Here is a 26,123-nt window from a genome sequence, read left to right as displayed (position 1 = left end):
GAGCAATGTATGCAGTAGCAATTTTTGCATACAGCACATGTGCAGAAGGCTCCCGACATAGGAACCGCGCGGCCGGCCAGCTTTGGGGGGAGTCGCCCCTGCTTGCCGGAGGGACTTGGAAAGACAGCGCAAGCACAGGATGACTCCAGGGGGCTGCAAGAAGCCCGACGGTAAGTTAAACTGATTTTTTGTTTTTTTTGTTTTCCACTTTAGATTTTCTTCAAAGTTTTAGCTAAACTGAGAAGAATATGGATTTTTCCTTTTGAAATAATACCAGTTGCCTGATTCTACTGCTGATCCTGTGTCTCTAATACTTTTAGCCACAGCTCCTCGACAAGCATGCAGATCAGGTGCTCTGACTGAAGTCAGACTGGATTAGCTGCATGCTTGTTTCAGGTGTGTGATTCAGCCACTACTGCAGCTAAAGAGATCAGAAGGACTGCCAGGCAACTGGTGTTGTTTAACAGGAAACATCCATACCCCTCAGTTAAGGTTTAAAGAGATGGGGACAGGCCTAAAAGTATTACAAATATTTTTATATGAAAATCAGTATAATGACAAGTAACCATCTCCGTTGTGTTGGTTCACAGTAAGTATGATGTAGTACCGTCCGTGTTGTAGTGCAGTTTTCTGTATGATGTATTGATTGTGTGTGGTCCCGCCTGTGTTCCAGGATCAGTAATGACCTCCTCCTCTGGGAGCCCACCGCCCCATCCCCCGTAGAGACCTTTGAGAACCTGTCTTATGGAATTGGCCTCTCTGTCGCCAGCCAGCTAATTAACACCTTCACTAAAGACCTGAACAGCGGCTTCAAGTCAGCGCTGCATTTCGGTGAGTGCCGATCCCACTGCAGGGAATTCACTTATATCTCACCAGCCAATTCTCTTCTAATTCAGATCATATTGTGGGAGAGTGATGTGTCCTATGGCATGGAGACTGTGCATGTAAGGGGTGGGGGAATGTGAGAAATGGACAACATTAATGTATCTTCTGGCCGTCTCGCTGCGGCCAAATTTATCAAAACTTAGTTGATTGAATGAAATGAAGCCGGTGGCAATGTAACAGATGAAGCCGCCAGCTTTTGCTCTGCCTCTCTCTCCTCCCCAAATCCTCCCCCCCCCCCCCCCGCCTCTCTCTCTCTCTCTCTCTCTCTCTCTCTCGCACCTGGAAAGCAGAGCGGGGAGGCTGCAGACATTGCTTCTGCCAGCACCCGCTCTGCAGGAACAGCAGGATTCACTGCTGCGACGAACGACTCTCGGGGACATGCGTGTCCCCGCCAGCTGCCCATAGGAGAGAGAGAGAGGCGGGGGGAGGAGAGAGAGGCAGAGAAAAAGCCCGGCGGCTTCATCTGTTACATTGCCGCCGGCTTCATTTCGTTAAATTAACTAAGTTTTGATAAATGTGGCCGCAGCGAGACGGCCGGAAGATACATTAATGTTACAGAAATCGTTCCATTCCTCACATTGGCCGCAGCGCAGCGGCCACTTCGCACATTGGCCGGCCAGGACCCGAAGTCGCCGGCCAGAACTAGAAGTGGCCAAACTTCGGGTTCTGGACGTAACCTATATAACTTTTGGTGCCACTTCATGGACTTCGCCATTTCTGTACACAATGCTCCTGTGTGATGTGCCTGTGCTAGCGACTGACTCTTTCCATGCAGAGGATGACAGCGGCTCGGAGGAGGAGACCCTGCAGTATGACTACATCCTGGACTCCAACTATCACTGCCGCAGGAGGAAGAAGCTGGAGAGCCCCAATAAACACTCCCAGAGCTTCCTGTCCGTCCTGGTGAACATTAACCAAGGCCTGGTCTCCGTGTACACGGATGTCAAGGTAACCGCCCCCCTCTTATTATACATCCCATACTGGGGGTCACAGGGGAAGCTGTGTCATCTCCACCGAATAATACAAAGTATATCCCGCCCCCCTCTTATTATACATCCCATACTGGGGGTCACAGGGGAAGCTGTGTCATCTCCACCGAATAATACAAAGTATATCCCGCCCCCCTCTTATTATACATCCCATACTGGGGGTCACAGGGGGAAGCTGTGTCATCTCCACCGAATAATACAAAGTATATCCCGCCCCCCTCTTATTATACATCCCATACTGGGGGTCACAGGGGGAAGCTGTGTCATCTCCACCGAATAATACAAAGTATATCCCGCCCCCCTCTTATTATACATCCCATACTGGGGGTCACAGGGGAAAGCTGTGTCATCTCCACCGAATAATACAAAGTATATCCCGCCCCCCTCTTATTATACATCCCATACTGGGGGTCACAGGGGGAAGCTGTGTCATCTCCACCGAATAATACAAAGTATATCCCGCCCCCCTCTTATTATACATCCCATACTGGGGGTCACAGGGGGAAGCTGTGTCATCTCCACCGAATAATACAAAGTATATCCCGCCCCCCTCTTATTATACATCCCATACTGGGGGCCACAGGGGAAAGCTGTGTCCTCTCCACCGAATAATACAAAGTATATCCCGCCCCCCTCTTATTATACATCCCATACTGGGGGCCACAGGGGAATGCTGTGTCCTCTCCACTGAATAATACAAAGTATATCCCGCCCCCCTCTTATTATACATCCCATACTGAGGGTCACAGGGGGAAGCTGTGTCATCTCCACCGAATAATACAAAGTATATCCCGCCCCCCTCTTATTATACATCCCATACTGGGGGTCACAGGGGGAAGCTGTGTCCTCTCCACCGAATTATACAAAGTATATCCCGCCCCCCTCTCATTATACATCCCATACCGGGGGTCACAGGGGGAAGCTGTGTCATCTCCACCGAATAATACAAAGTATATCCCGCCCCCCTCTTATTATACATCCCATACTGGGGGTCACAGGGGAAGCTGTGTCATCTCCACCGAATAATACAAAGTATATCCCGCCTCCCTCTTATTATACATCCCATACTGAGGGCCACAGGGGGAAACTGTGTCATCTCCACCGAATAAGACATAGGCCTCAATTCACTAAGATCATGCTGGAGATAAGGCAAGAGAAAACGTACCACCACACAGTGAGTTAGCTTATCTCTTCATTCCTTAAGTTACCTCCTCTGTAGTTTATCTCCTGTAGTTAAGTTACCTCCTGTAGTTATTTTCACACGTAGTTAATTAGAATTCTGGAGTTATTTTAAGGATTGAAGAGTTAACGTAAGGTAAAATGGCCTCAATTCACTAAACTTATCTCCTGTCTTTAATAACTCTTCTAGAGTTGTTACCATGGTGATAAGGCATGTAGTATTCAGGAAACATTTTACCTCAGGCAAACCTAAAGTTAACTCTTCTGTCTTTAAGTTAACTCTTCAATCCTTAAAATAACTCCAGAGTTAAAGACAGGCTGTTTATTAACTGCATGTGAAAATAACTACAGAGGAGGTAAAATAACTACAGAGGAGGTAAAATAACTACAGAGGAGGTAAAATAACTACAGAGGAGGTAAAATAACTACAGAGGAGGTAAAATAACTACAGAGGAGGTAAATTAACTACAGAGGAGGTAAATTAACTACAGAGGAGGTAAAATAACTACAGAAGAGGTAACGTAAGGAATGAAGAGATAAGATAACTCTCTCACTGTGTGGAGGTAAGTTTTCTCTTGCCTTATTATCTCCAGCATGATCTTAGTGAATTGAGGCCTATGTTTCCTGAATACTACATGTCTTGTCACCATGGTGATAACTATAGAAACGTTATTAAAGACAGGAGATAAGCTTAGTGAATTGAGGCCAAAGTATTTTTCACAAACTTTAAATTCCGGTCCACAGCCACATAGCGTGCCTTCGGATAACACCAAAACTCCGGCCCGTGGGCCAAATCTGGCCCTCAGAGCCATCAGATTTGGCCCTCCGGTGGTTTCGCCACCTTGCAATATATTTGGCCCACTCTAGACCACCATAGGCGCTACAGTATATTGGAGGGTAAGCCCTAGATCACCAGGGAAGCCGTATGGGGAGGAGGGCAGCACTAGACACCAGGGCACTGTATAGGAGAGGGAAGGGGACCACTAGACACCAGGAAATTGTATAGAGGAGGGAGAGAGGACCACTAGACACCCTGGGACTGTAGGGGATGGAGGGGGGGGGCTATTCAACACCAGGTAACTTTATAAGGGACAGAGGTGGTCACTAGACATTGAGGTTGCCCCACAACTAGGTCCCAGAGCTCAATTTTGGCCCACTTTGTATTTGAGTTTGACACCCCTGCAGTAGGATTATGTTGTCATTTAGCTCCAGCGGGTCCTAGCTCCCATAGACTAACACTAGGTGGCACGTTCCTGCCTTCATTAGTGTGAGGTCTAGGGCTGCTATAGGCCAAGCGAGAGTAGCAGCACCAGCCTGTAGGGGACGTGCACACCTGGGGTAGGAGGAGTCTGCATACAATCTACCTATAGAAACACAGGATGGAGAGTGATGAGCAATATAGGGTAGTGCTGAACTAGTCAGCACTAGCCTTATGTTTTGTTTTTATCATTTAAGATTTTGATTGTCTTAATAGAAACATGGTAGTGAGTTGGGATATGGGAACTGCTATGTTTATTTTTGGCTATACAGCTTATTCTCTTTAAAAATACTTTGAGTTACTGAGCCCGAGAATGGTTTAACCCCACTGGCTACATACTTGTTGCAGGTATGCGATTCATAAACTACTGAAGCCATAAGATAGGCATGATAGCCAAGCAACTGGCATCATTAATAAGGGATCGAAGAAGGCACCCTCCATATTTTGTGTAACAGTTTTCCTTTAAATGTTGAAGAGGCACCAAGCTCAGCAACAGAGTGAGCAAGTCAGGAAGCTGTGGTATAGTGACCTCTGCTGGTGCATAGGAGTGTTGCTAATGTTCTCACTTCAGTATTGCGGTCTGATGACTTTGTGTTTACATGTAGCTGATGACTTTGTGTTTACATGTAGCTGATGACTTTGTATTTACATGCAGCTGATGACTTTGTGTTTACATGTAGCTGATGACTTTGTGTTTACATGCAGCTGATGACTTTGTATTTACATGTAGCTGATGACTTTGTGTTTACATGCAGCAGCCGGATGGGAAGATAATGGAAGACAAACATGGGGAGTTCTGGCTGGAATTTCATACTGGATCCCTCTTTACTGTGACGAAGTATGAAGGATTTGAAGACAAACACTACTTGTGCCTGCACACCAGCAGCCTGAGCCTCTATCACCAGGGTATGCCTGCCCTTCCTTTACTATAGGCCTATACTGGGGTCCACCTACCACCCCTATCACCAGGGTATGCCTGCCCTTCCTTTACTATAGGCCTATACTCTGGTCCACCTACCACCTCTATCACCAGGGTATGCCTGCCCTTCCTTTACTATAGGCCTATACTGGGGTCCACCTACCACCCTGTCACCAGGGTATGCCTGCCCTTCCTTTACTGGTGCCCACCTACCACCCCTATCACCAGGGTATGCCTGCCCTTCCTTTTACTATAGGCCTATACTGGGGTCCACCTACCACCCCTGTCACCAGGGTATGCCTGCCCTTCTTTTACTATAGGCCTATACTGGGGTCCACCTACAACTTCTATCACCAGGGTATGCCTGCCCTTCCTTTACTATAGGCCTATACTGGGGTCCACCTACCACCTCTATCACCAGGGTATGCCTGCCCTTCCTTTACTATAGGCCTATCCTGGGGTCCAGAAGTCTAGGTGATGACTGCTTTTTGTGAGTTGCTGAACTATGCTGTTTGTAATCAGGGCCGCCTTCAGAAATTTCTGGGCTCTGTACTGGGAAAACCTACTGGGCCCCCCTCGTGCCAAATTACAATCGGCAGAAAACCACTCTTTAAATGCCTGAACCCACGTGCGCTCTTGTGTCCGCTTTTCATCATTCACCTGTAAGGCCTGGGGCACGCAAGAGAACTTTTTGGAACTATTTTGGAGTTTTCAGAATCACTAGCAAAAAAAGCTTTGCTAATGCCAGGCTACAGTGTTGAGCCCACTAGAGAGATTGCGCAGGACATGCAGCATTTTGTGAGCGTTTGTACACACACACACACACACACATATATATATATAAAATCGGGTGTGTGTGTATGTGTGTATGTGTGTGTATACAGTGTGTGTGTGTGTGTGTGTGTGTGTATGTGTGTATGTGCCACGATCACTCAAACGCCTTGACCGATTTGAACGAAACTCGGTACACAGATCCCTTACTACCTGGAATTGTATGTTCTGGGGGTCTCGCGTCCCCCCTGCACATGTGGGCGGAGCTACAAACGGCAAATCAGATTCTGCCCATTCCTGTCAATGGAAAAAATGTAAAAGGCTGCCATTCTCACAGTAATCAAGCCAGAGTCCCCACACTTGGCACAGTTGGTCACTTGGTGACTGAGGTTACAAATCCAGGAAAAGTGGGCGGAGCATAAAACAGCCAATCACATTTCAGCCATTCATTTTCAATGGGAAAATGTAAACTGCAGCCATTCTTACACTTTTAATGGCAGGGTTCTCAAACTTGCCACACTTGGTCACTGGGTGAATGAGATTAAGATTCAGGAAAGTGGGTGGAGCCTACAACAGTCAATCAAAAGTCACCTATTGATTTTTAAAGGGGAATATTGAAACTGCTGTTATTCTTACACTGTTAATGGCAGAGTGTAACGATTGGTGTCAGCACACAGAGTGTATCTGATTATTGGTGATCTGCAGTATTACCAATAATACAGATGTTATACCTGATTATATGGTGATCTGCAGAATCACCAATAATACAAGTATAGCTTGACACAAGACACCTAATATAATGTGAGTGTTTGGTGCATCAGTAAGAAAGGTTATCTCCCGAGGAGCGGGAGATACAGACACTACTGGAGCCAAGGATTCCCTGAAGAGCAGGGGATTGGACTGCGCTGCAGCCAGTGGACACCTGGGGTGCAGGTGACCTCTGACTGTGTAGACCCCAACCTCCTTAACCTGCTGAGCGGTCTGGACGAGCTCAGCTCGTCCAGTACCGCCGGAGCCTGCCGCTCAGGCCCTGCTGGGCTGATTTGGCTCAAATAAAAAGCAGCACACGCAGCCGGCACTTTGCCAGCCGCGTGTGCTACCTGATCGCCGCTGCAGCGCGGCGAACCGCCGCATGCAGCGGCGAAAGATGGTCCCCCCAGCCGCCTGAGCCCAGCGTAGCCGGAACAAAAAGTTCCGGCCAGCGCTAAGGGCTGGATCGGAGGCGGCTGACGTCAGGACGTCGGCTGACGTCCATGACGTCACTCCGCTCGTCGCCATGGCGACGAGGTAAGCGAAACACGGAAGGCCGCTCATTGCGAGCGGCCTTCCGTGTTACTTCTGGCTGCCGGAGGCGATCAGAAGAACGCATCCGGAGCGCCCTCTAGTGGGCTTTCATGCAGCCAACTTTCAGTTGGCTGCATGAAATAGTTTTTTTTAATTAAAAAAAAACCCTCCCGCAGCCTCCCTGGCGATCTTAATAGAACACCAGGGAGGTTAAGAGGAGGAGATGGATAATGTACTGCAGCCAGGAGTTCCCTGATGGATCGGGAATCAGACTGTACTGCAGCCAAGGATTCCCTGATGGGCTGGGAATGAGACTGTATTACAGCCAGTGGACTTGCAAAGGTAAAGTCCCCTGACTGCACTGTAAGAAGGACTTCCTGAAGAGCAGGAAGTCTTACAGCTAATGGACACCTATAGAGTTGGTGTCTCAAGGATGACAGAGTGACTGTTCACCCAAGGGACGGGTGACAGCCAGAAGGGTCATACAAGCCAGGTCGGCAACACACGAGCAGATAAGGTACAGAGACAGAAGGCTAATTCAGTGTCATTGTACAGGCAAGGTTGGCAACGGGTAGTCAGATATGCGAGTTACCGAATCAGAAAGCAGGAGAGAGGTCAGCAAAGCTAGAGATCATAACAAGTATCAATATAGCACAATCCTAGTCTGAGGTGTGAGGTCCTTAGTCTCGACACCCGGGAACTAGTCTGAAGTATAACACAGTAATATCCTAGACTTAGGTGTGAGGTCCTTGGTCTCAACACCCAGGAACTAGTCTGAAGTATAGCACAGTAATATCCTAGACTTAGGTGTGAGGTCCTTGGTCTCAACACCCGGGAACTAGTCTGAAGTATAGCACAGTAATATCCTAGACTTAGATGTGAGGTCCTTGGTCTCAACACCCGGGAACTAGTCTGAAGTATAGCACAGTAATATCCTAGACTTAGGTGTGAGGTCCTTGGTCTCAACACCCGGGAACTAGTCTGAAGTATAACACAGTAATATCCTAGACTTAGGTGTGAGGTCCTTGGTCTCAACACCCGGGAACTAGTCTGAAGTATAGCACAGTAATATCCTAGACTTAGGTGTGAGGTCCTTGGTCTCAACACCCGGGAACTAGTCTGAAGTATAGCACAGTAATATCCTAGACTTAGGTGTGAGGTCCTTGGTCTCAACACCCGGGAACTAGTCTGAAGTATAACACAGTAATATCCTAGACTTAGGTGTGAGGTCCTTGGTCTCAACACCCGGGAACTAGTCTGAAGTATAACACAGTAATATCCTAGACTTAGGTGTGAGGTCCTTGGTCTCAACACCCGGGAACTAGTCTGAAGTATAGCACAGTAATATCCTAGACTTAGGTGTGAAGTCCTTGGTCTCAACACCCGGGAACTAGTCTGAAGTATAACACAGTAATATCCTAGACTTAGGTGTGAGGTCCTTGGTCTCAACACCCGGGAACTAGTCTGAAGTATAACACAGTAATATCCTAGACTTAGGTGTGAGGTCCTTGGTCTCAACACCCGGGAACTAGTCTGAAGTATAACACAGTAATATCCTAGACTTAGGTGTGAGGTCCTTGGTCTCAACACCCGGGAACTAGTCTGAAGTATAACACAGTAATATCCTAGAGCAGAATCTGGCTAAGTGTGAATTCCCAGTTCCAACTGGTTCTAACACACTGTAGGATCTGACTGAGGTCTGAGTGCTCACACGTAAGTATTCGCAACGGCAGACAACCAGCAACTGACAAGCAAGTTCTATATATACTTACAGCGCTCCGCAGTGCCGCCCCAGCCACTCAGCCAATCAGGAGTCCAGCTGGGATCAGCTGATCGTACTGATCAGCTGATTCCCCTTCTGCTGGCATAAAGGTCCTGTCGCCTGGCGCGCGCGCGTGCGTAGCTCGTCATCTGTGTGCACTAGAAGGACCAGGCAAACCAGAGACATGTTGCTGCGCGGAAACAGCCGCCGGCTTGAACGCGGAGACAGCCGCCCTGCCGCTTGTCCGCGCGGCGGCATCTCCGCTATTCATTACACAGAGGCTTCAAACTTGCTACAGTCGTTCTTTGGGTGACTGGGGTCCAAATTCACTAAAGGGGCGGAGCCACAAACAGACAATCTGATTTCCTTGGTGGATAAACTGCTTCTATTCACACATTTTTGATGCCAGGAACCTGAAAGCTCACAAACTTGGTCATTGAGTGACTGTGTGTCCAGGTTACAAAAAGTGGGCGGAGCCAAAAACAAATTTCACTGGGAAAATATAAACTGCAGCCATTCTTACATTGGTAATGGTAGGGCTCTCAAACTTTGCACAGTTGGTTGTTGGGTGACTGGGATTAATATTCAGGAAATAAGTGGAGCCTACAACAGCCAATCAAAATTATCAAAATTCACCTGTTGATTTTTATGGCGAATATTTAATTTGTTGCCATTCTTACACTGTTAATAGCAGATGCCTCAAACCTGCTACAGATAGTCACAGGGTAACTGGGGTTCAAATTCAGAAAGGGGCGGAGCCACAAACAACCAATCAAATTTGCTTAATTTCAATGGGAATATACAAAGTATTGATACCAAGGACCCCAAAGCTGATAAACTTGATAATTGAGTGACTGTATGTCAAGGTTAGAAAAAGTGGGCGGCGCCAACAACTTCATTTTTTTTTTTTACATGGGAAAATATAAACTGCAACCATTCTTACACTGTTAATGGCAGGGTTCCCAAACTTTGCCCAAATGGTCACTGGGTGACTGAGATTAATATTCAGGGTAGTGGGTGGAGCCTAGAATAGCCAATCCAAATTCACCTGTCATCTGTGCAGTGTGTGTGTCATCTGGGCCGCTACATGCCCCTTTCTGATTGGCTGCTCTGAGTTGTAGTGGTCCTGTCTGATTGGCTGCTCTGAGTTGTAGTGGTCCTGTCTGATTGGCTGCTCTGAGTTGTGGCTTCACTTTCTGATTGGCTGCTCTGAGTTGTGGCTGTCCTTTCTGATTGGCTGCTCTGAGTTGTGGCTTCCCTTTCTGATTGGCTGCTCTGAGTTGTGGCTTCCCTTTCTGATTGGCTGCTCTGAGTTGTGGCTTCCCTTTCTGATTGGCTGCTCTGAGTTGTGGCTTCCCTTTCTGATTGGCTCCTCTGAGTTGTGTGGTCCTCTCTGATTGGCTGCTCTGAGTTGTGTGGTCCTCTCTGATTGGCTGCTCTGAGGTGTGGCCTTCCTTTCTGATTGGCTGCTCTGAGTTGTGGCTGTCCTTTCTGATTGGCTGCTCTGAGGTGTGGCCTTCCTTTCTGATTGGCTGCTCTGAGTTGTGGCTTCCCTTTCTGATTGGCTGCTCTGAGGTGTGGCCTTCCTTTCTGATTGGCTGCTCTGAGTTGTGGCTTCCCTTTCTGATTGGCTGCTCTGAGTTGTGGCACATTGCTCATTGTCTTGGTATATAAACCCTGCTCTCGCTCTGTCTCTGTGCAGGGTGTGTGCAGCTACATGCAGGGGCTTCTACATGCCTCTTCCTGATTGGTTGTTATCAGCTGTGGCATATTTCTCTTTGTAACGCCTGCTCTCTCTCTCACACTCTCTGTGCAGGAATGCTGGACGGTGGTTCCTCTTCTAACCTCGGACTCCCCAGCCTGCCTCGGCCTCACTGGTTAGAGGCCACCATCTACCCTTCTGGAGAGGACGGAGCCAATCACCGGGCTGCCAGCAATGGGGTGGGAGTGGACAGTGTCAGCATGCTGACCATGGCTGTAAAGATTCAGTCTGATAAATGTGACGGCAACACAAAGGTGAGTGCATTGTTCCCCGTTTCCCATAGGAGCGGCGTCCGCAGGCAGATCTGTCACTGGGAGTGGGGGCGGGGTATGATATGCTAATTACTGCAGCTCCAAAACTGACCAAACAAATACCAGCAGCTGCTGCAGCTGATTGGTCAGTGTCCAAGCTGCATAAATTATCAGCATCTCATTGGCTGTCCCTAAAGAAGCGTGTTAAAGAGGAACTCTAGTGAAAATAGCGTAATGCATAAACTTGCTTACTCTTACAATATCCATTTATAAGTGATTTAGTCAGTGTTTGCCCTTTGTGAAATACATTCTGAAACTTATCTCAGGGGGAATTCATCTCCCAGCGCAGGAAGATTGCCTGGCAGTCGCACCATTACTTGATTTCCCCCGCAATTCAGTAAGGGTCCTTTTACACTTAGAGACACTAAAGCGAGAAAAAAAAAATATATGATATAATGATTTGTATGTGTAGTACAGCTAAGAAATAAAACATTAGGAGCAGAGACATAAGTCTAATATTGTTTCCAGTACAGGAAGAGTTAAGAAACTCCAGTGGTTATCTATGCAAAAGAGCCATTGAGCTCCACAACTTTCAAAGTCGCAGAGAGCTCTGTCTTCTGAAGCTTATTAGCTCAACTGTCAGTCATTGTATCTTCTTTTTCTCTCCAGAGGATAGTTCAAAAGTTCACTGGCCTGCTCTGTAAAAACATTTTGAATGCTGAGCAGGGTGTAAACTGCAAATACTAGAGACTGATACAATGTTATAAAAAACACTGTATATTATCCATACTACACAACCAAGTCATTATATTATATTATATTTTTTCACTTCAGTGTCTCTAATGCATTAGTGAGCGTTAGTACCTGTTTGTACTCATTCTTTCCATAGCAGTGCATTGTGAAAAAGCTTTCAGTTACAACACGTATAGTGGGAACTGTGCCATAGGAAAACATGGACATTACTTTGAAAATCAGTTTTCTTTCAGTTTTAACTGAGAGCAACTGATTAAGTGCAAAAGGACCCAAAGTCCCCTCGCTCATTCCTTAGTAATATAAGTTGTGTCCTCAGTAAAGCGCCCCAGGTACTGTGTCACCACCATATAACTTTATCACCATAACTGTGCTTTGTAGAAGTGTTTTATACGGTTAAACTTTTTTTGAATTTCAGGAATTCCTCGTTGCAGTGGGACTCAGAGGGGCCACCTTACAGCACCGAGTTCTCCCATCAGAGCACACTTGGCATGAGCAGGTACGCAGCTCTTCTGCTAACAGGCGATTTCATTTAGCAGTGTTTATTATTAATACAGACCTAGAGGATGTTTATTGTCCGACAGGAATTCCCTGATAGAGATATTTAGCACCCTCTGTTTATGCTGGAATGGTTTCCCAGGATGCATCTCTGTCAGCAGCTTCCTGTAGGCATAATCATGTGACCACACCCCAAGGCTCCAGTTTGCCTGTGTATACGTTATTTACATTCGAAACAAAATAAGTTACGTTTGCAGCGTAGTATGTTTTCTGCTCCAGACAGTGCTGGGCATTCATTCGTGGAAAACGACTCTTCCGCTGGGCTTTTAAAGGATATTATCATGGGGGAATTAATCAAGACAAGTGCACAAAATAGTGGAACAGTTTGGCACCAGTTTTCTTTGCACTGGGTTTGAGAAGTCAGATCAATGGGGGACATTTATCAAGAGTGTCTGAGACAAAATATTAGTCGTTTTTTAGAAATCCGTGCAGGACTGTCTCAGTCAGACATCTTAAGAAATCACTACATAAATAGTGCAGATTCCTTCTTAAACTGCTAGGAATAGGCGGAGTTAGGAAGGTCTCTCAGGCAGTGCAGTGTGTGAGGGGAATTGCTGTTGCTGAGGTAACCAATACATCTGCTGTCAGCAGGCTCTGAGTGAGGGGGAGGAGCCCTTCACAAATCATGCCTAGCCTGCACTGCTGCACTATCTGGAGAATTGCTATGAAGCACTTCTTAATCTGCAGCAGTTTACGGATGGATTTGCACTTTTCTTAACTGTAGTGCAGCTCTAGAAATCCACGCTAAACTGCTGCTATTATGTAGGATTTGAGAAGTTTCTATCATACAGAACAGTTCCTCTGCTAGTTAGTAATGCTTTGATAAATCTGGCCCAGTGTGTTCTGTGCACATCCTTTGCAGGAAATTCAGAATAGCAGCTGTTTTGGAGAGCGATGTCTGATGATGTAAACATTTCTAAGTATAAAAAGGGAACCCGAAGTGAGAGGTATATGGAGGCTGACATGTTTGTTTCCTTTTAAGCAATACCAGTTGCCTGGCAGCCCTGCTGATCCTCTGCCTCTAATACTTTTAGCCAAAGACCCTGAACAAGCAGGTGTGTGATTCAGACACTTCTGCAGCCAAAGAGATCAGCAGTACAGCCAAGAAACTGGTATTGTTTAACAGCAAATACCGTCTTTCCCCGAAAATAAGACCGTGTCTTGTATTAATGGGGATGTCTTATATTTCTATTAGGAAGTGTCTCTCAGCAGAACATTTCCTGTTCCTTTGTACTGTGATGTTCATGGATTTGCAAGTATGCTACTGTACTGACCAGACACCTGCCCTGTCTCCCCTGCACACAGCTGATAACCTTGCTGTGTCCTGGGATGACAGGTTCAGTGCCCGACTGGCACTGCACCACTGTGTCCCCACTTACTGCCTGCCTCTTCCTCCTCTTTACCTTCCGCTAGGGCTTATTTTCGGGGTAGGGCTTATATTTCAAGCAGTCTAAAAATTCCAGCTAGGGCTTATTTTCAGGGTAGGTCTTATTTTCAGGGAAAGAGGGTAAATATGGATACTTCCGTAAGTCTCACACCTCGTGTTTTTATCAATGTTATTATTTCAGCCTTTTCCCCCGCTTATAAATCTGGAAAGTATCGCTTTCTTTTTTGTTTTTTACCCGTCTCATGTACTGTATGTTTCCAAGTGTTCTCGATATTCTCCTGCTCAGGAATCCCTCAGTACATCAGCCCCTAAGGCCTCCTTCACACAAGCAGCTGGTCATGTGACCGGAACGCAGCGCACAATCGCACGTTATCTGCGTTGTGCTGCTGATCCCGTTCAGTACCGTGAATGGGTTGGGGTTGCATTTTGCTGACGATGCGTGCAGCAGTGCGTTATCGTATCACACTGCCGCGCAGCACTTAAAGTGTGCACATCGGACAGCGCAGTCTATGCAGCATTTTGTTGCGCGTCGCACACCTGCTATTTTGTTTGTTTCTACATGGGGCGGCTGTTGACAATTTCAAACATATATTCAAATACAAACGAGCGTGACATCATAAAAAAACGAGCGTGGAAATACATGTACGATTAGAGCACACAAGTGTGAACCTACCTTAAAGGCCTTTTCACACGCAGCCTAACGCTACAGCAATGAAAGTCTATGGGCCATTTCATACTATGTGCGGTGCTCCGGAAGTCCCGAATGTAGCGCGAGTGCGCACCTACGTTAACGGGTGACTTGGGCGACGGACCGGATGCCATGTAAGTCTATGGCGTCAAGTGTATTTTAAATCAACTGGCGCAAGTATTTGCATTGCACATAAGCATATTTTAGCAATATCCTTCCGCACTACAAAACGCTTGTGTACTCGCCCACTGTGACTGGTGACTGGGCCTCAGGCTGCAATCTGTGTACTCGCCCAGCATGACTGGTGACTGGCCCTCAGGCTGCAATCTGTGTACTCGCCCAGCGTGACTGGTGACTGGGCCTCAGGCTGCAATCTGTGTACTCGCCCAGCGTGACTGGTGACTGGACCTCAGGCTGCAATCTGTGTACTCGCCCAGCGTGACTGGTGACTGGCCCTCAGGCTGTCATCTGTGTACTCGCCCAGCGTGACTGGTGACTGGCCCTCAGGCTGTCATCTGTGTACTCGCCCACTGTGACTGGGGACTGGGCCTCAGGCTGCAATCTGTGTACTCGCCCAGCGTGACTGGTGACTGGACCTCAGGCTGCAATCTGTGTACTCGCCCAGCGTGACTGGTGACTGGGCCTCAGGCTGCAATCTGTGTACTCGCCCAGCGTGACTGGTGACTGGGCCTCAGGCTGCAATCTGTGTACTCGCCCACTGTGACTGGTGACTGGGCCTCAGGCTGCAATCTGTGTACTCGCCCAGCATGACTGGTGACTGGCCCTCAGGCTGCAATCTGTGTACTCGCCCAGCGTGACTGGTGACTGGGCCTCAGGCTGCAATCTGTGTACTCGCCCAGCGTGACTGGTGACTGGCCCTCAGGCTGTCATCTGTGTACTCGCCCACTGTGACTGGGGACTGGGCCTCAGGCTGCAATCTGTGTACTCGCCCAGCGTGACTGGTGACTGGACCTCAGGCTGCAATCTGTGTACTCGCCCAGCGTGACTGGTGACTGGACCTCAGGCTGCAATCTGTGTTCTCGCCCAGCGTGACTGGTGACTGGGCCTCAGGCTGCAATCTGTGTACTCGCCCACTGTGACTGGTGACTGGGCCTCAGGCTGCAATCTGTGTACTCGCCCAGCATGACTGGTGACTGGCCCTCAGGCTGCAATCTGTGTACTCGCCCAGCGTGACTGGTGACTGGGCCTCAGGCTGCAATCTGTGTACTCGCCCAGCGTGACTGGTGACTGGACCTCAGGCTGCAATCTGTGTACTCGCCCAGCGTGACTGGTGACTGGCCCTCAGGCTGTCATCTGTGTACTCGCCCAGCGTGACTGGTGACTGGCCCTCAGGCTGTCATCTGTGTACTCGCCCACTGTGACTGGGGACTGGGCCTCAGGCTGCAATCTGTGTACTCGCCCAGCGTGACTGGTGACTGGACCTCAGGCTGCAATCTGTGTACTCGCCCAGCGTGACTGGTGACTGGGCCTCAGGCTGCAATCTGTGTACTCGCCCAGCGTGACTGGTGACTGGGCCTCAGGCTGCAATCTGTGTACTCGCCCAGCGTGACTGGTGACTGGACCTCAGGCTGCAATCTGTGTACTCGCCCAGCGTGACTGGGGACTGGACCTCAGGCTGCAATCTGTGTACTCGCCCACTGTGACTGGTGACTGGGCCTCAGGCTGCAATCTGTGTACTCGCCCACTGTGACTGGTGACTGGCCCTCAGGCTGTCATCTGTGTACTCGCCCAGGGTGACTGGTGACTGGACCTCAGGCTGCAATCTGTGTACTCGCCCACTGTGACTGGTGACTGGGCCTCAGGCTGCAATCTGTGTACTCGCCCAGCGTGACTGGTGACTGGGCCTCAGGCTGCAATCTGTGTACTCGCCCACTGTGACTGGGGACTGGGCCTCAGGCTGCAATCTGTGTACTCGCCCAGCGTGACTGGTGACTGGGCCTCAGGCTGCAATCTGTGTACTCGCCCACTGTGACTGGTGACTGGGCCTCAGGCTGCAATCTGTGTACTCGCCCAGCGTGACTGGTGACTGGGCCTCAGGCTGCAATCTGTGTACTCGCCCACTGTGACTGGTGACTGGCCCTCAGGCTGTCATCTGTGTACTCGCCCAGCGTGACTGGTGACTGGGCCTCAGGCTGCAATCTGTGTACTCGCCCAGCGTGACTGGTGACTGGGCCTCAGGCTGCAATCTGTGTACTCGCCCACTGTGACTGGTGACTGGGCCTCAGGCTGCAATCTGTGTACTCGCCCAGCGTGACTGGTGACTGGGCCTCAGGCTGCAATCTGTGTACTCGCCCAGCGTGACTGGTGACTGGCCCTCAGGCTGCAATCTGTGTACTCGCCCAGCGTGACTGGTGACTGGGCCTCAGGCTGCAATCTGTGTACTCGCCCAGCGTGACTGGTGACTGGGCCTCAGGCTGCAATCTGTGTACTCGCCCACTGTGACTGGGCCTCAGGCTGCAATCTGTGTACTCGCCCAGCGTGACTGGTGACTGGACCTCAGGCTGCAATCTGTGTACTCGCCCAGCGTGACTGGTGACTGGCCCTCAGGCTGCAATCTGTGTACTCGCCCAGCGTGACTGGTGACTGGACCTCAGGCTGCAATCTGTGTACTCGCCCAGCGTGACTGGGGACTGGACCTCAGGCTGCAATCTGTGTACTCGCCCACTGTGACTGGTGACTGGGCCTCAGGCTGCAATCTGTGTACTCGCCCACTGTGACTGGTGACTGGCCCTCAGGCTGTCATCTGTGTACTCGCCCAGGGTGACTGGTGACTGGACCTCAGGCTTCAATCTGTGTACTCGCCCACTGTGACTGGTGACTGGGCCTCAGGCTGCAATCTGTGTACTCGCCCAGCGTGACTGGTGACTGGGCCTCAGGCTGCAATCTGTGTACTCGCCCACTGTGACTGGGGACTGGGCCTCAGGCTGCAATCTGTGTACTCGCCCAGCGTGACTGGTGACTGGGCCTCAGGCTGCAATCTGTGTACTCGCCCACTGTGACTGGTGACTGGGCCTCAGGCTGCAATCTGTGTACTCGCCCAGCGTGACTGGTGACTGGGCCTCAGGCTGCAATCTGTGTACTCGCCCACTGTGACTGGTGACTGGCCCTCAGGCTGTCATCTGTGTACTCGCCCAGCGTGACTGGTGACTGGGCCTCAAGCTGCAATCTGTGTACTCGCCCAGCGTGACTGGTGACTGGGCCTCAGGCTGCAATCTGTGTACTCGCCCACTGTGACTGGTGACTGGGCCTCAGGCTGCAATCTGTGTACTCGCCCAGCGTGACTGGTGACTGGGCCTCAGGCTGCAATCTGTGTACTCGCCCAGCGTGACTGGTGACTGGCCCTCAGGCTGCAATCTGTGTACTCGCCCAGCGTGACTGGTGACTGGGCCTCAGGCTGCAATCTGTGTACTCGCCCAGCGCGACTGGTGACTGGGCCTCAGGCTGCAATCTGTGTACTCGCCCACTGTGACTGGGCCTCAGGCTGCAATCTGTGTACTCGCCCACTGTGACTGGGCCTCAGGCTGCAATCTGTGTACTCGCCCAGCGTGACTGGTGACTGGACCTCAGGCTGCAATCTGTGTTCTCGCCCAGCGTGACTGGTGACTGGGCCTCAGGCTGCAATCTGTGTACTCGCCCACTGTGACTGGTGACTGGGCCTCAGGCTGCAATCTGTGTACTCGCCCAGCGTGACTGGTGACTGGCCCTCAGGCTGTCATCTGTGTACTCACCCAGCGTGACTGGTGACTGGACCTCAGGCTGCAATCTGTGTACTCGCCCAGCGTGACTGGTGACTGGACCTCAGGCTGCAATCTGTGTACTCGCCCAGCGTGACTGGTGACTGGCCCTCAGGCTGCAATCTGTGTACTCGCCCAGCGTGACTGGTGACTGGGCCTCAGGCTGCAATCTGTGTACTCGCCCAGCGTGACTGGTGACTGGGCCTCAGGCTGCCATCTGTGTACTCGCCCAGCGTGACTGGTGACTGGACCTCAGGCTGCAATCTGTGTACTCGCCCAGCGTGACTGGGCCTCAGGCTGCAATCTGTGTACTCGCCCAGCGTGACTGGTGACTGGACCTCAGGCTGCAATCTGTGTACTCGCCCAGCGTGACTGGTGACTGGGCCTCAGGCTGCAATCTGTGTACTCGCCCACTGTGACTGGTGACTGGGCCTCAGGCTGCAATCTGTGTACTCGCCCAGCGTGACTGGTGACTGGCCCTCAGGCTGTCATCTGTGTACTCGCCCAGCGTGACTGGTGACTGGGCCTCAGGCTGCAATCTGTGTACTCGCCCAGCGTGACTGGTGACTGGACCTCAGGCTGCAATCTGTGTACTCGCCCAGCGTGACTGGTGACTGGACCTCAGGCTGCAATCTGTGTACTCGCCCAGCGTGACTGGTGACTGGGCCTCAGGCTTCCATCTGTGTACTCGCCCACTGTGACTGGGGACTAGGCCTCAGGCTGCAATCTGTGTACTCGCCCAGCGTGACTGGTGACTGGACCTCAGGCTGCAATCTGTGTACTCGCCCAGCGTGACTGGTGACTGGGCCTCAGGCTGCAATCTGTGTACTCGCCCAGCGTGACTGGTGACTGGACCTCAGGCTGCAATCTGTGTACTCGCCCAGCGTGACTGGTGACTGGGCCTCAGGCTGCAATCTGTGTACTCGCCCAGCGTGACTGGTGACTGGGCCTCAGGCTGCAATCTGTGTACTCGCCCAGCGTGACTGGTGACTGGACCTCAGGCTGCAATCTGTGTACTCGCCCAGCGTGACTGGTGACTGGGCCTCAGGCTGCAATCTGTGTACTCGCCCAGCGTGACTGGTGACTGGGCCTCAGGCTGCAATCTGTGTACTCGCCCAGCGTGACTGGTGACTGGCCCTCAGGCTGCAATCTGTGTACTCGCCCAGCGTGACTGGTGACTGGCCCTCAGGCTGCAATTTGTGTACTCGCCCAGCGTGACTGGTGACTGGGCCTCAGGCTGCAATCTGTGTACTCGCCCAGCGTGACTGGTGACTGGGCCTCAGGCTGCAATCTGTGTACTCGCCCACTGTGACTGGGCCTCAGGCTGCAATCTGTGTACTCGCCCAGCGTGACTGGTGACTGGACCTCAGGCTGCAATCTGTGTACTCGCCCAGCGTGACTGGTGACTGGGCCTCAGGCTGCAATCTGTGTACTCGCCCACTGTGACTGGTGACTGGGCCTCAGGCTGCAATCTGTGTACTCGCCCAGCGTGACTGGTGACTGGCCCTCAGGCTGTCATCTGTGTACTCGCCCAGCGTGACTGGTGACTGGACCTCAGGCTGCAATCTGTGTACTCGCCCAGCGTGACTGGTGACTGGACCTCAGGCTGCAATCTGTGTACTCGCCCAGCGTGACTGGTGACTGGCCCTCAGGCTGCAATCTGTGTACTCGCCCAGCGTGACTGGTGACTGGGCCTCAGGCTGCCATCTGTGTACTCGCCCAGCGTGACTGGTGACTGGACCTCAGGCTGCAATCTGTGTACTCGCCCAGCGTGACTGGGCCTCAGGCTGCAATCTGTGTACTCGCCCAGCGTGACTGGTGACTGGGCCTCAGGCTGCAATCTGTGTACTCGCCCAGGGTGACTGGTGACTGGACCTCAGGCTGCAATCTTTGTACTCGCCCAGCGTGACTGGCCCTCAGGCTGCAATCTGTGTACTCGCCCAGCGTGACTGGTGACTGGCCCTCAGGCTGCACTCTGTGTACTCGCCCAGCGTGACTGGTGACTGGGCCTCAGGCTGCAATCTGTGTACTCGCCCAGCGTGACTGGTGACTGGGCCTCAGGCTGCAATCTGTGTACTCGCCCACTGTGACTGGACCTCAGGCTGCAATCTGTGTACTCGCCCAGCGTGACTGGTGACTGGGCCTCAGGCTGCAATCTGTGTACTCGCCCACTGTGACTGGTGACTGGGCCTCAGGCTGCAATCTGTGTACTCGCCCAGCGTGACTGGTGACTGGCCCTCAGGCTGTCATCTGTGTACTCGCCCAGCGTGACTGGTGACTGGACCTCAGGCTGCAATCTGTGTACTCGCCCAGCGTGACTGGTGACTGGCCCTCAGGCTGCAATCTGTGTACTCGCCCAGCGTGACTGGTGACTGGGCCTCAGGCTGCCATCTGTGTAGTCGCCCAGCGTGACTGGTGACTGGACCTCAGGCTGCAATCTGTGTACTCGCCCAGCGTGACTGGTGACTGGGCCTCAGGCTGCAATCTGTGTACTCGCCCACTGTGACTGGTGACTGGGCCTCAGGCTGCAATCTGTGTACTCGCCCAGCGTGACTGGTGACTGGCCCTCAGGCTGTCATCTGTGTACTCGCCCAGCGTGACTGGTGACTGGACCTCAGGCTGCAATCTGTGTACTCGCTCAGCGTGACTGGTGACTGGACCTCAGGCTGCAATCTGTGTACTCGCCCAGCGTGACTGGTGACTGGCCCTCAGGCTGCAATCTGTGTACTCGCCCAGCGTGACTGGTGACTGGGCCTCAGGCTGCCATCTGTGTACTCGCCCACTGTGACTGGGGACTGGGCCTCAGGCTGCAATCTGTGTACTCGCCCACTGTGACTGGTGACTGGACCTCAGGCTGCAATCTGTGTACTCGCCCAGCGTGACTGGTGACTGGGCCTCAGGCTGCAATCTGTGTACTCGCCCAGCGTGACTGGTGACTGGACCTCAGGCTGCAATCTGTGTACTCGCCCAGCGTGACTGGTGACTGGGCCTCAGGCTGCAATCTGTGTACTCGCCCAGCGTGACTGGTGACTGGACCTCAGGCTGCAATCTGTGTACTCGCCCAGCGTGACTGGTGACTGGGCCTCAGGCTGCAATCTGTGTACTCGCCCAGCGTGACTGGTGACTGGACCTCAGGCTGCAATCTGTGTGCTCGCCCAGCGTGACTGGTGACTGGCCCTCAGGCTGCAATCTGTGTACTCGCCCAGCGTGACTGGTGACTGGACCTCAGGCTGCAATCTGTGTACTCGCCCAGCGTGACTGGGGACTGGACCTCAGGCTGCAATCTGTGTACTCGCCCACTGTGACTGGTGACTGGCCCTCAGGCTGTCATCTGTGTACTCGCCCAGCATGACTGGTGACTGGGCCTCAGGCTGCAATCTGTGTACTCGCCCAGCGTGACTGGTGACTGGACCTCAGGCTGCAATCTGTGTACTCGCCCAGCGTGACTGGTGACTGGGCCTCAGGCTGCAATCTGTGTACTCGCCCAGCGTGACTGGTGACTGGGCCTCAGGCTGCAATCTGTGTACTCGCCCAGCGTGACTGGTGACTGGACCTCAGGCTGCAATCTGTGTACTCGCCCAGCGTGACTGGTGACTGGGCCTCAGGCTGCAATCTGTGTACTCGCCCAGCGTGACTGGTGACTGGACCTCAGGCTGCAATCTGTGTGCTCGCCCAGCGTGACTGGTGACTGGCCCTCAGGCTGCAATCTGTGTACTCGCCCAGCGTGACTGGTGACTGGACCTCAGGCTGCAATCTGTGTACTCGCCCACTGTGACTGGTGACTGGCCCTCAGGCTGTCATCTGTGTACTCGCCCAGGGTGACTGGTGACTGGACCTCAGGCTGCAATCTGTGTACTCGCCCACTGTGACTGGTGACTGGGCCTCAGGCTGCAATCTGTGTACTCGCCCACTGTGACTGGTGACTGGCCCTCAGGCTGTCATCTGTGTACTCGCCCAGGGTGACTGGTGACTGGACCTCAGGCTGCAATCTGTGTACTCGCCCACTGTGACTGGTGACTGGGCCTCAGGCTGCAATCTGTGTACTCGCCCAGCGTGACTGGTGACTGGGCCTCAGGCTGCAATCTGTGTACTCGCCCACTGTGACTGGGGACTGGGCCTCAGGCTGCAATCTGTGTACTCGCCCAGCGTGACTGGTGACTGGGCCTCAGGCTGCAATCTGTGTACTCGCCCACTGTGACTGGTGACTGGGCCTCAGGCTGCAATCTGTGTACTCGCCCAGCGTGACTGGTGACTGGGCCTCAGGCTGCAATCTGTGTACTCGCCCACTGTGACTGGTGACTGGCCCTCAGGCTGTCATCTGTGTACTCGCCCAGCGTGACTGGTGACTGGGCCTCAGGCTGCAATCTGTGTACTCGCCCAGCGTGACTGGTGACTGGGCCTCAGGCTGCAATCTGTGTACTCGCCCAGCGTGACTGGTGACTGGGCCTCAGGCTGCAATCTGTGTACTCGCCCAGCGTGACTGGTGACTGGGCCTCAGGCTGCAATCTGTGTACTCGCCCACTGTGACTGGTGACTGGCCCTCAGGCTGTCATCTGTGTACTCGCCCAGCGTGACTGGTGACTGGACCTCAGGCTGCAATCTGTGTACTCGCCCAGCGTGACTGGTGACTGGGCCTCAGGCTGCAATCTGTGTACTCGCCCACTGTGACTGGTGACTGGACCTCAGGCTGCAATCTGTGTACTCGCCCACTGTGACTGGTGACTGGCCCTCAGGCTGTCATCTGTCTCTTCCTGACTTTTATCTTTCTCCTGAATAGCATTTTCCTGTTGACATTCCTACATTATTATTATTATTATTATTATTATTATTATTATTATTATTAATAATGTGTTTCCCCTTCCTATCCTGTAGATATTGCAGTTCCTGAACATCAGTGATGAGCCAGTGTTAGGCTACAGCCCTCCGGCCTCCACCACCACGTTCCACGTCCACCTGTGGAGCTGTGCCCTAGATTACAGGTAGGAGCGGCTGCCCTTTTGTGTCTTTTCTCACCCTCCTTCTGTTCTGTATTGTGTCAGGATTGTTATATGTGACTCCCAATACAGCATACAGACAACATCCGCTGCAAACTGTCCAGAAGCAATGAGATCTGTCAGATCTGTACTGCCTGCTGAACAGCCTGAGACACACTGCAGAGCCAGCCTGGCGGTATGGACGAGCTCAGCTCGTCCATCACCGCCGGAGGCTGCCGCTCAGGCCCTGCTGGGCCGATTTTCTTCAAATAAAGAGCAGCACACGCAGCCGGCACTTTGCCAGCCGCGTGTGCTGCCTGATCGAAAGAGGGTCCCCCCAGCCGCCTGAGCCCAGCGTAGCCGGAACAAAAAGTTCCGGCCAGCGCTAAGGGCTGGATCGGAGGCGGCTGACGTCAGGACGTCGGCTGACGTCCATGACGTCACTCCGCTCGTCGCTATGGCGACGATCTAAGCAAAACAAGGAAGGCCGCTCATTGCGGCCTTCCTTGTTTATTCTGGGCGCCGGAGGCGATCGGAAGAACGCCTCCGGAGCGCCCTCTAGTGGGCTTTCATGCAGCCAACTTTCAGTTGGCTGCATGAAATAGTTTTTTTTTTATTAAAAAAAAACCCTCCCGCAGCCTCCCTGGCGATCTTATCAGAACGCCAGGGTGGTTAATTCACTAAAGAAATGTTCGGTAAAACATACAGGGTCAGTAAAATAATGCATTTGGGGTTTTGGACTTTTTTTTTCCAAATCCACTCATTCATACCTAAAACCTGGATGACAATTTACTAAGAGTTATGCCTCATGCAGTATTTCATTCTGTATTTGCTGCATTTATTGCAGTGCAGGGAAATGGATGAAAGATGTGATGCAGGCAGCATTGACTGAAAAGTAAAGAGCAAGTCCAGGCTGCATAAAATTATCCTACAATTTGTATTCGCTCAAAACCATTAGTGTCTTATTCATTATTTTGAATTACTGCATCATAATATTGTGAAATTAGGGAAATCTATTTGTATTAAGGATTTTTATTTTCCTGAATAGCGTGATTAGTTTTCTCTTTTCTCTGCTGTATTTCCCCCCTTTATAACCTCCATTGTTAGTGACAGCTGCAGGCTGGAGGCACCGAAGAGCTCACATTTTGTGAATTTACATTTATTGAGGTATTTACTGCACAAGTTGGTCATTTATCTCACTTGACGGTAATTTTTTTTCTATGCGGGAACAGCCTTGGTGAATTGACATACACTATTGTCCTTCACATCAGTAGCGCAGAATGGCCGTGTGATCAGAACGCAACACGCAGGATCGCACGCTATATGTGCTGCTGATCCCATTCACGGCAGATCGGGTTAGCACTGCGCTTGGCCAAAAAAATGCACACAGCAGGGCGATAACGCATCTCCCTGCTGCGCAGCGCATATGATGGGAACAGCAGAAGGGCTGTCTGTGCACGGCTACCGTTCTTATGTCACACACTATACCTGCAGCCGAAATGTGCATGGAAGCGAGTATGTTATGAATGAGGCCTAAGGCTGAATGTGGTAACACTTAGTGAATTGAAGCTTCTAGGTAAATTACAACATGTAAGCAGTATGCTGGTTGCTAAGAGAACTAGAATCTGTTCTACAGTAACTCTGTCTACTTACCCTGTATTGTTATTGGATATGATATACATGTCTCCTATTGATATGATATATGTGTCTCTTATTGCACAGACCTCTCTTCCTGCCGATAAGGGCTCTGCTGACAGTGGAGACGTTCAGCATTTCCTGCAGTGCTGCGCTAGACAAGTCTTCATCTAGTTTACGGTAATCCCGACCAGCCTGCTTTTCCACTGCTTCGCCAGTAGGTGGCGCCATTATCACATATATCAGACAGCCAATGTTTGTATCACCTTGTGTGTCTGTTGTGTCATTATACAGGATTATATTGGATGAAGCTGCGCTGCATTTATCGGACAAGTGTAATGCGGTATCCGTCAATCTACACCGCGGTAAGAAGAATTTCTACAAGCTCTGCCTTCCTTCCCCTCTGCATGACATAAATGGAGGATATCTGCAGTTACAATATTCTTTAGAGAAATATCTGGTGGAGGATTCACCTGATCAATAATAGGAATAGATTACTGATTTTGCAAGGTGGTATTTCAAGGCAGGGGCAGAGTTATCAGGACAGCCTGTCATCAGTGTTTTACCGCAGCTGAACTCTGGTCCCCTACTGGTCGTGTCCTTACCTCTCCCTCTAGATTGTAAGCCTTTGGGCAGGGTCCTCTTCCTTGTGTTTCCTACCTGATCACGCACCTCCATTACTGTGCACCCATCCTATGCATCTGAGTGAACTTAACTTGCCTAATCTCCATGTCTGTCATATTGCTGTATGTCACCCCTAAATATTGTCTGTAACCTTAAAGGGAACCTGTACTGAGTAAAATTATTTAAAATAAACACATGAGGTAACTTCAAATGAACATTACATAGTTACCTTGCCATCAGTTCCTCTCAGAAGCTCACCATTTTCTTCTGACAATGATCCCTTCCAGTTCTGACAACATTTTGTCAGAACTGAAATATATCAGTTGCTGTCAGTTATATATCAGTTGCTGTCAGTTACAGCTGAGAGGAGAACTGATGTGTCCATGTTTCCCTATGGCTCAAGTGGGCGATATTACAGTTTAACAGTGTGCTGACCAGGAAGCTGTTATGGGGTAATGGCCATTTTCAAAATGGAGGACGGAGAATTCCATGGATCACAGTGGACAAACGGGACACAGGAAAGGAGAAAGAGATTGAGGAGTAGACTACACAGGAGGTAAGTATGACTTGTGTATGCTTATTTTGACTTTTAATTTTCAGTACAGGTTTTCTTTAATGTCCAGCGCTGCGTAATATGTTGGCGCTTTATAAATACAACAAATAAATAAGCTAACATCTGGAAATATGCCTGAA

At 50.9% G+C, this 26,123-nt stretch overlaps 1 protein-coding gene across 3 annotated transcripts in view; it reads left to right on the top strand.

The window, feature by feature from the left end:
- The window catches only part of ATG2B (autophagy related 2B), a 131,727-nt gene that overhangs the window by 63,368 nt on the left and 42,236 nt on the right, over nt 1-26,123 (top strand). For all 3 annotated transcript variants that reach the window (XM_068254784.1, XM_068254783.1, XM_068254785.1), the window contains exons 19-26: nt 674-831; nt 1,661-1,833; nt 5,067-5,217; nt 10,864-11,063; nt 12,229-12,309; nt 23,071-23,177; nt 24,894-24,986; nt 25,101-25,171. In XM_068254784.1, coding sequence (XP_068110885.1) covers nt 674-831; nt 1,661-1,833; nt 5,067-5,217; nt 10,864-11,063; nt 12,229-12,309; nt 23,071-23,177; nt 24,894-24,986; nt 25,101-25,171 — 1,034 coding nt within the window. The remainder of the gene's footprint in view (nt 1-673; nt 832-1,660; nt 1,834-5,066; nt 5,218-10,863; nt 11,064-12,228; nt 12,310-23,070; nt 23,178-24,893; nt 24,987-25,100; nt 25,172-26,123) is intronic.

This window comes from Hyperolius riggenbachi, chromosome 9, assembly GCF_040937935.1.
Source record: "Hyperolius riggenbachi isolate aHypRig1 chromosome 9, aHypRig1.pri, whole genome shotgun sequence".
Taxonomy (NCBI): domain Eukaryota; kingdom Metazoa; phylum Chordata; class Amphibia; order Anura; family Hyperoliidae; genus Hyperolius; species Hyperolius riggenbachi.
Note: the sequence above shows the minus strand (reverse complement) of the source record. Positions and strands in the feature narration are given on the sequence as shown.